This window comes from Carassius gibelio, chromosome A24 (assembly GCF_023724105.1).
Source record: "Carassius gibelio isolate Cgi1373 ecotype wild population from Czech Republic chromosome A24, carGib1.2-hapl.c, whole genome shotgun sequence".
Classification (NCBI taxonomy): Eukaryota; Metazoa; Chordata; class Actinopteri; order Cypriniformes; family Cyprinidae; genus Carassius; species Carassius gibelio.
Genome location: NC_068394.1, coordinates 1,032,028 through 1,046,173, shown reverse-complemented (window position 1 = coordinate 1,046,173; position 14,146 = coordinate 1,032,028). Strand labels below are relative to the sequence as shown.

The 14,146-nt window shown below is 33.5% G+C and overlaps 1 protein-coding gene across 3 annotated transcripts in view; it reads left to right on the top strand.

Annotated features, from left to right (window-relative positions):
- Nucleotides 1–14,146, top strand: part of LOC127946327 (sodium channel protein type 4 subunit alpha) — a 144,433-nt gene that overhangs the window by 72,097 nt on the left and 58,190 nt on the right. For all 3 annotated transcript variants that reach the window (XM_052542828.1, XM_052542827.1, XM_052542826.1), the window contains 3 exons: nt 3,766–4,004; nt 7,075–7,248; nt 8,873–9,229. In XM_052542828.1, coding sequence (XP_052398788.1) covers nt 3,766–4,004; nt 7,075–7,248; nt 8,873–9,229 — 770 coding nt within the window. The remainder of the gene's footprint in view (nt 1–3,765; nt 4,005–7,074; nt 7,249–8,872; nt 9,230–14,146) is intronic.

The window sequence follows — 14,146 nt, the reverse complement described above, 5'->3', positions numbered from 1 at the left end:
TAGATTGCCAGCTACCACTTACCGATTTACTTGTATATAAATATGCTGACACTGGAGTAGCTGTATTGCAGAAGTTCTCTTTACAAAAATGTTACCATGGTAATCATAGTTAACACTTTGGTTTAACTATTCAGGGCCTGAATATCATACTGTACACATTTTTAATCATTCCTGTAGGAAAATTCTCATTGTCTATGACATTAGCACATTATTTTACACTAATAAACAAATCAAATGGATTAATTTATAGCTGAATAATGATAAAATGGTAGTACTACAGTTTTAACATAAATTAGACAAAATATAAGTGAACAAACAGTGTGAATTATTTATATTTGCAACTAATAACTAACCTAGAAACCACCTAGAAACTGCCCAAATACCCCAACAACTACCGAGCAACACTTGAGAGCACCCAGAACACTGCAAAGCAACACAGTGTCCTCACAACTACACAGCGGACCTTAGAAACAACGCAGACACCTGAGAAACCCCCAGAAATGATCCAGACACCCAAGCAACCCCCTAGAAACAACCCAGATACCAAAACAATCCACTGGAAACAACACAAATACCCTAGAAACACCCTGGAAACAACGCAGACACCAGAACAATCCTCTAAAAACAAGGAAGATACCCCAACAACCCCCTAGAAACAGCCCAACATTCTAGCAACCCCCTAGAAACATTACAGACACCATAACCATATTCTAGAACAGCCCAGACAGCATAGCAACCCCCTAGATACAATACGAACACCCTAGGAACCCCCTTGAAACAATCTAGATACACAACAATCCTCTCAAAAATATTGTGGATACCCTTGCAACTCCCTAGAAACAATACAAACACCATAGAAACCCCTAAAACAATGCAGACACCTTAACAATCCTCTAGAAACAAGGCACATACCCTAACAACCCCTAGAAACAGCCCAACACCCTAGCAACCCTCTAGAAACAATCCAGACACTATAACAGTCTTCTGTAAGCAACATAGACGCCTTAACAACTCACTGACAGCCCAGGCAGCCTAGCAACCCCCTAGATACAATACGAACCCCCTAGGAACCCCGTTGAAACAATCCAGATACACAGCAATCCCCTAGAAATAATGCGGATACCCTAGCAACTCCCTAGAAACAATACAAACACCATAGAAACCCCTAAAACAATGCAGACACCTTAACAATCCTCTATAAACAAGGCACATACCCTAACAACCCCCATAAACAGCCCAACACCCTAGCAAAACCCTAGAAACAATCCAGACACTATAACAATCTTCTAGAAACAACATAGACACCCTAGCAACTCCCTAGAAACTACCCAGACAGCCCAAAACACCCTGGCAACCCCTTGAAACAATCCAGATACACAGCAATCCCCTAGAATTAATGTGGATAACCAAGCAACCCCCTAAAACGACCGACACAACACAACAATTCGCCGGAAACAACGCAGAGAACTTAGCAACCCCCTAGAAACAACCCAGACACCCTAGGCAATGTCCACACTAATACGTTTTCGTTTGATTAACATATTTTTCTCTCCATTTTGGCCTTCTGTCCACACTGAGATGGCGTTTTAAGTTCAATAATGTAGCTTTTGGAAAACGCTCTCCAAAGCAGATAAATTTGAAAACGCTGTCTTCTCATCGTCGTGTGGACTGTGAAAATGGAGGCTTTTGAAAACGATGACGCAAATTTAGTCATGTGACGCATATTATACCAATACATATCCATATTTATACTAGTATTGTGCACGTTATGTGCTATGCACTTTCACACTATTGCTATAGTATAGAGGTGTTACTTTTTACGTTTTTCTTCATATAACACTCCTGCCAAGATTTACTCGCGATTGCTATTTGCGTCAAAACATGAGGGCAGTTGCGTTATAGATCAGACATACAATCGTGAGTGTGTGCGACCCGGACGCGTGTTTGAATAGTGAGTTATTTTCGTAAATAAAATTAATCAAATTTCTGTTCAGAAAAACTGCATGAAAACATCTAATGTCTGTTCCGTCTGTATCATATGCATTGAACTTTTTTGAGGATTTACGTATGCGCAGAAACCAAATTTACCGTTTTCTGACGTTTCTGTGTGGATGAGACACTTTTGGAAAATACTTGAAAACGATGCTGTGGACGGAGAGCGTTTTAAAACGAAAAATCTGTTTTCAAATGTATCCGGATGAATGTAGACGTAGCCCTAGAAACCCCCTAAAACAACCCAGACACCCTAGAAACTGAACAAAAATTTTGTAAAAATAATTTAGAGCACTAATAATGCCATAGCAACTCCCCACACAACCTAGCAACCACAAAAACATGTTTGTTTGTTTGCTTCTTGCTTGCAGTGATACACATCATGAAAATGATTGTGTTCCTGTAGCTCAATTGGTAGAGCATCGTAATATCAAGCGCAAGGTTGGGGGTTCGAGTCCCCGGGAACACATGATATGTAAAAATTGATAGCCTGAATGCACTGTAAGTCGCTTTGGATAAAAGCGTCTGCTAAATGCATAAATTTAGTTTAAATTTAATTTTTTTTTTTATTTAATTTTGTAATTTAAATTTAATTTAAATTTAAAATGCCATATTATAAATTTATTATAAAATATAATCAACTATCTAGACTGCAAGAGTGCAACATAGTGACTGAAGTTAACATGTCATATAGAGGGGGTCTTTCTTTTCCAAATAAAGCATGCATGCAAGCAATAAATAAAAATTACTAAAATATAACAATTCTCATAGTTTATCAGTAGCACTCACAAACAATGCTTCATGTCATCTGCAGTTTAGCTCCTGCTGTGTTAAGGTGAACGTGGTCTTAACTGAAGGTCTTTTTGTTGGTCAGTTTCTCTTGTGGAGGATGAAATAAAGGCTGACAGGTCGACTTCACCCGCTGTGGTCCGTCCCACGACCCCAGCGGCTCATCGCAGGAGTTAGTAGCACATTACTGCCGCGGAGCCAAATCTAGAGCCACAAGATGTCCGTCTCTGTCTCATTTCTCATTAGGACGCTTACAGGTTCCTCCTAAACACGCACCCTCGCTTGTCAAGAGCGATTCAACCTCAGTTGGGTAGAAAAACGACATGCTGACCAATTCATGTGGTGTTTGCTACAAGCCAAGAATTTCAATGCTGAGCTGTAAATTAGGCTTTTGTCTAAATTAGTTATTAATACTGAACGCAAATGCATGGGAGCATTTGTATAGCACTAGCAAAAAATAAAATGTCATGCACAGTCAGACAGCTAAATAGATTATAAAATCACTTTATCATGAGGCCTCTAATGGATTATGTAAATGTTTTGATTTAATTTATTCCCCCAGACAGGTAAACAGTCCATCCTTACATCACATTACTTTAATATTATGCATAAAATCCTTCTTAACTGGCAGATATCTGTGAAATTAGTTCTGTGACTCATCAAACAGGAACAAACTACACGGAGAACCAATCAGAAACACGCCTGTCAATCATTAAACACTTTCAGGCTAGCTGGCTTCGGATTGGCTGACATGGCTTTGGAGGGCGGGGTTTAAAGAGTGTGTACAAAGTGATTGAAGTTAGTGAAATGGCTGAAACTTTAGACCTCAACAGAGTGATCTGAAGGTCTTATAATGAAGCATCAAGGAACAGATATGGATATTGAACCCTATACGACCAGCAAATGTGGTTCTTGTGAAGAAGACGAAGCTAATGAAGAATGCATGGGTCATTTTCTCTCCCCTGGTTGTTTTTATGCTGACAGAGCTGGAGGAGGCGCAGCAGAAGTGTCACCCGTGCTGGTACGTGTTTGCACACAAGTATCTGGTGTGGACGTGTTCCCCCGACTGGCTGAAGGTGAAGGAGTGGGTGAAGTTCATGGTGAATGATCCGTTCCTGGACCTGACCATCACTATCTGCATCGTTCTCAACACGCTCTTCATGGCTCTGGAGCACTATCCCATGACAGACGAGTTCAACCGCATGCTGTCTGTGGGGAACCTGGTGAGTTCCCCTACTTCTGAGTATTTACTGCACTTTTTCCTGTCACTAAAGATGCATTCATATATGCATCTACTGACTTTTATTGATATATTGAAATATATCTATTTTAGCGTTTAAATATTTGACAATGTTAATATTGTAAATCTATTCAAATTAAATATAACAAATATAATTTTTATATTATATTATATTATATTATATTATTTAAAAAAATATATATATTATGTATTTTTTGTTATTGTACTGTACATTACCATTTAAAAGTTTGGTGGATGGTACAATATATATTTTTTTTATGTTTTTGAAAGAAGCCTCTTTTGCTCACTAAGGCTGCATTTATTTGATCCGAAACACATTAAAAAAATTAATATAATTTTTTGAATGTAAAATAGCTGATTTATATGTGAATATCTATTAAATTGTAATTTATTTCTGCGATGTGCAGCTGTATTTTCAGCATCATTACAGATAAACAGAAAGTTCAGAAGAACAGCATTTATTTGAAATAGAAATCTTTTGAAACATTATAATTTTGATACATTTAATGTGTCCTTGCTGATTATTTTATTAAAAATTAAATAAATAAATGTAATAATTGACCCTAAATGGTAATGTCATGCATATAAGCTATATATATTTAAACAAATAATAAATTATATTATATTTTATATTTTATTTTAAAATTATATTTTATATTATAAATTAATTATATATATATATATATATATATATATATATATATATATATATATATATAGACACACAGACACACACACACACACACATATATTTCTAATATATTTCTTCACAGTTACTGAAAAACCCCGAAACACAGCATTCTTGTATAAAAATCCCCATTTGAATAATTAATCAAGAAGCAGATGTTGCCATCACCTTTATTTGTTGTACAGGTCATGGAGAATCCGGTGTAGCACATTGCATTGTGGGAAACAGCAGCCGGCGCAGTGTAATCTGATTGTATTCGGCTCATTTCAGTGAACTGAATGTAAACTGCAGAAGTAGTGATGGTCGCATGATACTGGATGTTGTTGGAGATACAGATACTGTAGATGAGAGTCACATGAGGACGCTCCGATCAATCCGGCTCTCTTCACATGAGCGCAGCACTGATCTGGACGAGTGTTGAGATCTCAGAGACGTCTGCTGGTTTGTGCACGACTGACGCTGTTATCGACTGTCATCTGTAGATTAAAGTGAAGAGCCGCTCAGTGCTTTCTGAAGGGTCAGTCTCACTCAGAACACGTCCGGCTCATGCTTTATACTACAGCCTATAAGAAAGAAAGGTTCTGATGCAATGACATATATTGTTTTTTTATATATAGTTTGCAGCGTCTTTTAAAATGTGTCTTTATTGCAGCTTTTTCAGTCCAGCCTTGATAAAGTGTGACTGTCTCTAAAGCTGTCAAACTCATATTTTATCCTACAATCTAAAGCAAAAAATATCTGTGATTTTAAACGTTATTTTATATATTTTTATTTATTTATTATATTTTGTGTGTGTGTGTGTGTGTGTGTGTTATTTTATTTATTTTTTTATATCTGATTTTACATTTTATTTTATTTTAAATGTTACTTGAATGTCTGTCATGAGATTCACTTATAAAGAGGATGAAGATGTAATTTTCTAGGTAAAATAAATAAATGAATAGAAAATAAAAATTAAATAAAGAAATCGAAAGCAAAATATAAAGATAAAAATACACATTTTAATATATAATATAAATTATATTTTGCGTAACCTTATTATTATAAGTATTATTTTAATTCTTCCTTGTTTCTTCACCCGGTGAAAGTCATGTCCTGCTCATATTTTTTATATAAAATATTTTAATTTAATTTAATTTTTATTTTATTTTATTTTATTTTATTTTATTTTATTTTATTTTCTTAGAATGTCTGGCAAATATTTCATCTGTCTGTCCCGTTATCAAAATCTGTGTGCCTTTTTATATATTCTTTTATTTGTTTTACATTTGTTGATGGGCTGAAATGTTTTCTGAGGGTGTTTTCATGAGCTTCGTCCTCAAAGAGCCATAGCTGTTCCTCCAGATCTCGGTTTATTGGTTAGATTAAAGAGGTAATTAGAGGATGTGAGGCAGAAGCTCTGCTCATCTTCAGGATGTGTTTGAGTGACTCCTCCCGTGTGTTTCCTGTTTCTGTGTCACGTATCACACGCTCGGATCTCAGATACAAGAAACAGAGCAAACAGCTGCTGTAGATACACGCACCTCACAATCATGCCAACAATCCACCTGTCATTCATAAAGTAGTTCCTCACAAGCCCCGCCCCTTCCGGGTTTGTTTGTTTTTAAACATTTTGCTTAATTAAATATAATTGTATAGTACTCTGAAGTACATAAAAATTAAGTAGAAAATGTAAATGTACTTTTGTAATTTTTAGGAGCATTTATATATATATATATATATATATATATATATATATATATATACATATTTGTATTTAGCTTTAATACATTTGAAAAATTGTTAAAATTTTATTTAATTTTATTAATAATAATTTTTCATTTTTTTATTGTAAATTATTTTTCAGTTAATTATAGTAATAACTCTGCGTAGAGTAAATATACTTACATGAAAAAATGAAAATATATATTTTGTTTAATGAAAATGAAGGATAACTATTAAATTAATAATTTTTTTATATTTAAATGTATGCATTGTTAATTTCAAACTACAGCATTTGAAGTTATTTTATTTTTTTATCTGTAAAAACGAAACAATGTAAATACAGTCATTATTTATATTATGACTTAAATATTTATTTACATTATACATTTATTTATATTTATTTATACATTCAAATGCATATTTTTTTTTACGTTTATACAATTATTTATACACTCTTTACACAATATGTTTATGTTTATTTGCATAATGTACATAAATATAAGCATTCTTGTAGCTCAAGCAGTTCATCTGGATCTGATTCCTGTATATTGCATTAAAATCTACATTTAGTGAAAGTAGCTTTGATAAAAGCGTCTATCAGATGCATGAAGTTAAATCTTCAAATCTCTGTTCTTCTCAGGTGTTCACGGGCATCTTCACAGCGGAGATGGTCCTGAAGATCATTGCTCTGGATCCCTATTATTACTTTCAGCAGGGCTGGAACATCTTTGACAGTCTGATCGTGAGTCTGAGTCTTATGGAGCTGGGTTTATCCAACGTGGAGGGTTTGTCCGTCCTGCGCTCCTTCAGACTGGTAAAACGTGCAAAAAACACTCATAATTCTTTCAAGACCCTGCATCGTACAGTATTTGATGAATGAAAGCCTTAGTTTTGAGGTGCTGATTCATTCAATATAATTTTATAGTACTTTGAAGTGCATAAACATTCAAACATTTTATAAAACAAAATCAGTGTTATATTAAGAGACCAGATCCATTTTGTATTTTTAGTTAGCGATTAAAATAAGCAGGATTAAAATCTATATTGTTCGCTAAATTTAATATTACATTTTTTAACGTTCTTTTGTCATATATTTTGTCAATATTTTTATTTCGCTTTGATACATTTTTAGAATTTTAGAAGTTGCATTTAATTTTATTAATAATTATTTTTCATTTATTTTACTAAAAATTATTTATAATAGTTTCATTTAATAATAGTAATAAATCGTAGAATAAATATACTTACATGAATGAATTAAAATATATATTTAAAAATAAAGTCGGTTTTCTTTAATCAGCAGAAAAACGTCCACAAACCCAGCTAAGAAATATAGATTTAAAGTATTTTATAATAATGTTCCAATTATTTCTGATGTTTTCTGAACATTCAAAACGTCAATTTCTTTTATGTTTATATATATTTATTCTAAGAACACTAATGGAATGTTTGATTTGATCATTTTGCAAACATTGTGGGGAATGTTACATTTGAATGTTCTCTGAACATTCTGAAACGAGTAGTTACATTTAAAAGCATCCAATCAACATCCAACTGGAAAAAAAAGCATTCCATGAAAAACATTTAAGTAACATTTTAAAAATACGTTATTAAAGATTAGATAACTTTGAACAGACGTTACTGGACAAATATTTGCTCATAACTTGGTGAAGACGTGATTTATTTTTCTTTTCTTTTTCAATTTATTCAGTTTATTCAGCCAATTTTAACATGTATGTATGAATCTGAAGACATAATTTCGTAATTTTACAATTATGGCCAGAAGAAAGTGCAGACATGACTGTAGGATGTGTTACATTTTCAATGCTTCTTTAAAAGCTTGCTTATTTATTTATCTTTTATTTTTATAAGTGCATTAAAGCTGATACATACAGTAGCTATATATACCGTATATTTCGGACAATAAGTCGCACCTGAGTATAAGTCGCATCAGTCCAAAAATACGTCACGATGAGAAAAAAACATATGTAAGTCGCACTGGACTATAAGTCACAATTATGAAACAAGAGAAAACATTACTGTCTCCAGCCGCGAGAAGGCGCCCTCTGGAGGCTGGAGACGGTAATGTTTTCTATTAGTTAATTTCTCTCGGTTCATGTCAAATTAATTTTGACAAATAAATCGCACCTGACTATAAGTCGCAGGACCAGCCAAACTATGAAAAAAGTGCGACTTATAGTCCGGAAAATACGGTACTGTATATATACAGTAATTTAAAAAAAAATATTAACTGATCAAAAAACGTTATGATTAAGTTTTTACTGGTTAGTTTGTTGCTCTGTTTTTGTTTTAACTCAGCATCATCACATGTCATATTCAATCATATTATGCCTTTTCACAGCTCTTTTCCAGATGCATGACTCTGTGTTATCAGTGTTTTATACTGAATGTCGTTGAAATCAACTCTTCTCCTTCAGCTGCGAGTCTTCAAGCTTGCGAAATCGTGGCCAACGCTGAACACGCTCATAAAGATCATTGGGAACTCAGTTGGCGCTCTGGGGAACCTGACCCTGGTTCTGGCCATCATCGTCTTCATCTTCGCTGTGGTCGGCATGCAGCTGTTCGGGAAGAACTACGAGTCGTGCGTCTGTAAGATCTCCAGGGACTGTACGCTGCCCCGCTGGCACATGAAGGACTTCTTCCACTCGTTCCTCATCGTGTTCCGGGTCTTGTGCGGAGAGTGGATCGAGACCATGTGGGACTGTATGGAAGTGGCCGGTCAGCCGCTCTGCATCCTGGTCTTTATGCTGGTCATGGTCATCGGGAACCTGGTGGTGAGTGCTGGAGCTCTTCTTATTCTCCCTGGCTTCATGTTGTGTCTCAAAGCGACTTCAGTTTTTAAAGAAAATGAGCTGAACCTTGTGGAAAGATCTTGAGGTGCTTCTTTATTGTCACTGGGTCTCAAAGCAGATGTAAGTTTTTGAGGAAATAATCTGAAGATGTTAAAAAAAAATTATGGGTTAAAACTAGTAATGGAGAGGTACATTAAATTATTCGAATTTTTTTTAATTTGTAGTAATTTTGTTATGTTTCTTTTTTTATTAGTTTTAGTGCTTTAAATAAGGCTATATAGTTTTTAAATTAATTTTTAATTCAGTTTTAGTTTTTCTTATCATAGTAAAACAAATTAAACTGTGAATCAAAAAAAAATTTATTGCTATTTTTTATTTTAATTATATATATATATATATATATATATATATATATATATATATGTATGTATATGTATGTACTTTAAACTAAATAAACGTTAATTGAAATAAAAAAAAATGTTTTTACTTTTTTATACATTAATAATTGTATTCTAAAATTATATAATTTATATAACTAAAATATAAAAAATTTATATATAATTGTAACATTTTTTCAGAATGAAATAATCAAAGGTTTATATAAAAACAAATTAAAATTCATCTTCGTGGTCCAGGTTTTGTTTAGTTTGAAACGAGCAGAGCGTGATCGTTAAGGGTTTGAAATTGCATCTTTATATTGGCTGTTGTTTGAAAAGATCATGTCAGACATGTTTCATAAAGAAGCGCTGCTGTTGTTATTGCTAAGGGTCATATTTGCACTGTCTCTGATTAACGCAGACCATTTACTCTGTTTGAAACTAGCCAGTGCTGATTAAACAGCAAAAACACAAATTGATAAAGTAATTAAAATTATTTCTTTTGATTTGGGTGCATACTAACCTAATTAATGGGTCATTACACCATGCATGCTTTTATTTAAAAGCACATTTGTTATTTAGAGGATGGTTTTTAATCAACTTGTGCACTGATTTCCCCTGGAGCATCTGGGGTGAATTGTTCGGCTCAGTGGCTCATGGGTAATTGATCTCAATAACTCGCTAGGTCCTGTGAGGCCCCAAATGTGGGATTGAACCTTTAACATTCGTGTGTTTTTTTTATCAAACATGCATTTTAAGCTGAAATGTGTGGCACCGAATGGAATCGCAAAAATAACGATTGTCTCCGAACAGGTTTCCAGCAATCAAAAGTTTGGGGTTGGTAATTTTAGGCTACATTAATTGGATTCAAAATACAGTATAAATGTGATATAGTTTTAGAATTTAATATAATGGTTTTCTATGTGAATACATTGTAAAATGTAATTTATTCATGTGATGCTCCGCTGTATTTTCAGCATCATTACTCCAGTTTTCAGTGTCACATGATCTTCAGAAATCAGAATAATATGATGATTTGCTGCACTGATACAATGTTACAAAGTTCTAAATGAAAGTACATTATAAATGTATCTATTGTCATTTTTGATACATTTTATGAATCCTTGCTGAATAACAGTATAAAATCAAAATAAGAACTTTTGAACAGTAGTGTAATTTATCTGTTGAAATTTAGATTTTTTTCAACCCTGAGCTCAGTTGCAAACGCAAATCCTGTGAGATTTCTCCATTCAGACGGTAAGCGCTACTGTAAAATAAGTGTGCAGATTGCATCTGGGCCTGTTTATAAGATATTGATATTACATAACCAAGGGTTTGTTGCAGATGGAAGTGAATGCTCACCGAGCGATTAACACTTGCAAATGTGAGTCCAGGGGAATGGAGACGACATGTGTCTAACCGTACGAGGGCTTTTGCGTCCTCGCTGTGGGACTGATGAGTGTGCTTCTGCCGATCGAGCATGTCAGTCGCTCGAATACTGCGACCTGATCTTTCCTGCATGATTTCATTTGCATACGGCAGTTAAAGGTCAAATCGTTGTACCTTTGTTACACCATTGATATTTTTAGATCATTCTGACTGGTCACTTAGAGACTGTGGAAGCCTTTACAAGGGCCAGAGGGCGTGACGCATAGCATGTTGGGTAATATGTTTATACATTTGCACACAATGCATTTGATTTGCAAACACTCCTGTTTTGAGTGCTGATCTCAAGATGCACATGGATTTTTGAATCTGAGATCCAAATATAGTGAGCTACCCACCTAGGTGGTATTTTAAGGCATCAGCCGTCAGTATTTTAAGGTGTTCTCTCTTTTTTGCAGAGACAACAGTCCCAGAATGCATTGTGATACGCTTAGTGAAAATAATCCATGCAAACAGTTGGACGAGAGAAATGCATATTATAGCTTTATAATTCATTTAATTCTAAAAAGTATTGATAAAAAAATAGATCAAAACTAGAAATGGACTGTGTTTGCATTATTTGTGTGTGCTGTGTGTTTTATGCTTATTAGATTATAACATTAGGATATTGATCGTAATTACTCTGTGTCTCTGTCCTTCGTATCGAGCATTATTTGCTTTACTTCCCTCATTTGTTTTAGAATCTTATGACTATGAATTTCTTTAATTTAATTTAATTTAATTTAATTTAATTTAATTTAATTTAATTTAATTTAATTTAATTTAATTTAATTTAATTTAATTTTACACTGAAAAAAAATCTGGTTTAGAAAGAATTTTAATTCAGAAATTTCAAGTAAATATCAGAATTAATTACAAAGTAATATTAAGTAAAACATCGAATTAAATGTGAAATTTTAAAGTAGAAATAATAAAATTGTATTTCTTGTAAACAGTACTTTAGAAAAATATATTTATTTACATTGTGTGCATAGTAGTTTTTATTGTAATAAATTATAATTTATATAAAACTATATATAAGTAACATGCATGAGATTTTTAATGGGAAGTTTGGGTGAAATTTTAATGAAGATAATGGCAAAATAATAAAAATCCATTTAAAATCTTTAAGCAAACTATTTTATTTTATTTCATTTTTTAATAGTATGCAATGTATTTTTATTTAATAAATTATAATTAAATAATACTTTTTATAATTATTCATACTTATTTTAAGGCATCTGGACAAGATAATTTTCAACACTGTTTTTGTAATAGTAATGAGAATAAGAGTTGTTTTTTTTTTTTGTTTTGTGTTTTTTTTTTTTTTGGGTTCATGCAGATATTGTAAAAATAATAATAATAATAAAAGGTTAATTTTTCCTTATGCAAAACCTAATATCTTACTTTTGCTTTTCTTTCCTATGTTTTAAAACGGATTAAACCGTTTTTATAAGTGGAGGTTGCATGTGTTTGTTTAAGGTTATGACGTGTCACCATACCTTCTGTCTTAGCTGTTGTAATGTGAGAAAGCCACTAAAGCTCTCATAAATCTTCATTTGCAAGTGAATGAAGGGCTCAAAGATCAAACACGGCTGGACGGCACCTGTAGTGCGTTAAATGTGTATGCAAGGCTGATTATTCAAGCATTTCTATCACTAAATGTGGTTTGAAGCATGTTTGATGTGAATAACAGGTGACACGAGATGCTGCATTCGCCAGATTCCTGCGGGAATTCCAGCCGGAGAAAGCTAGCGAGCTGCTGAGTGCTTGTAGGTCATTGGGTTGAAGTGTGCAGGTGAGACGCTGATGTTGGGTTGGTTTGTAAAAGCTCAGGTGAACAGATCAGGGCCACCTATTCTTAGCATGTGTGTGTGTGTGTGTGTGTGTGTGTTCGGAGTCCGTCATCACTCCAGATGGATGTGGACACGCTGGGATCGATGCACCTGTGTGGATAATCACAATTATTCAAAGCGCGGCCGGGTAACTGGAGAGCTGAAACTGATGTTATCAGATCTGGCTTGTGATGACAAATCCATAACTGTGATCCAAAACCCGTCGAGCTGCTGCGGTGTCCTGATGTAGAGCACACTACTTAGGGAACAACACGAGAGTCTTGAATTACAATTGATTTCAATAGGGTTTGACGTTAGTATGTTATAATAATCATAACACACATGCAGCATATACAAATACTGAATTAAATTGATAAGTGACCGCAGTAAAATAAGCAATACATTGATCAAAAGGGACAGTAAAGACAGTTGCAAAAGATATATATATTTCAAATAAATGCTGTTCTTTTGAACTTTCTATTCATCTTTGTATCCTGAAAAACTAAAATGCATCAGTTTCCACAAAAGTATGTAGCAGCACAACTTTTTTCAACATTGATAATAATCAGAAACGTTTCTTGAGCAGTAAATCATCATATTTTCATGATTTCTGAAGATCATGTGACGCTGAAGTCTGGAGGAATGATGCTGGAAATTCAGCTGCACATCAAATAAATAAATTACATTCAAATAGATATTCACATAGAAATCAGCTGATTTAAGTTGTAATAATATTCCAAATTTTTACTGTATTTTTTATCAAATAAATGCAGTCCTGGTGAGCAGAGGAGACTCTTTCAAAAAATTGAAGCTGTTTTATTTTAGTATTGCTGAGATACTGTTATAGTTTTAGTTAATATATAAACAAAAAAATTAGCTTTAATTTTTCCTGTGTTCATTTTAATTTTAGTTCATTTATTTATTTATTTTACATTTGTTTTGTTTTAATATATATATATATTTTTATGGAGTTTTGACTTATTTTAGTACATCAAGATGGACTACATGAAAACGAGCTAAAATAAGTTTTTCAGTTTTTTTTTCAGTTAGCATTTTTACTTTATTTCCACTATTTTAAACGTTTTACAATTTAGTTTTAGTTGATAATTATAACCCTGGCCTCTTAATCCACTTGCATTTTTGTTCTGTCTAAATGAATCATAACTGATTCTTAGACTTTTATGGACTTTCCAACCGAACAGCAACAACAAAAAGAGACGAATGTCCCAATTTGTCCCCATCAGTCCCTTCCACTCCCATCC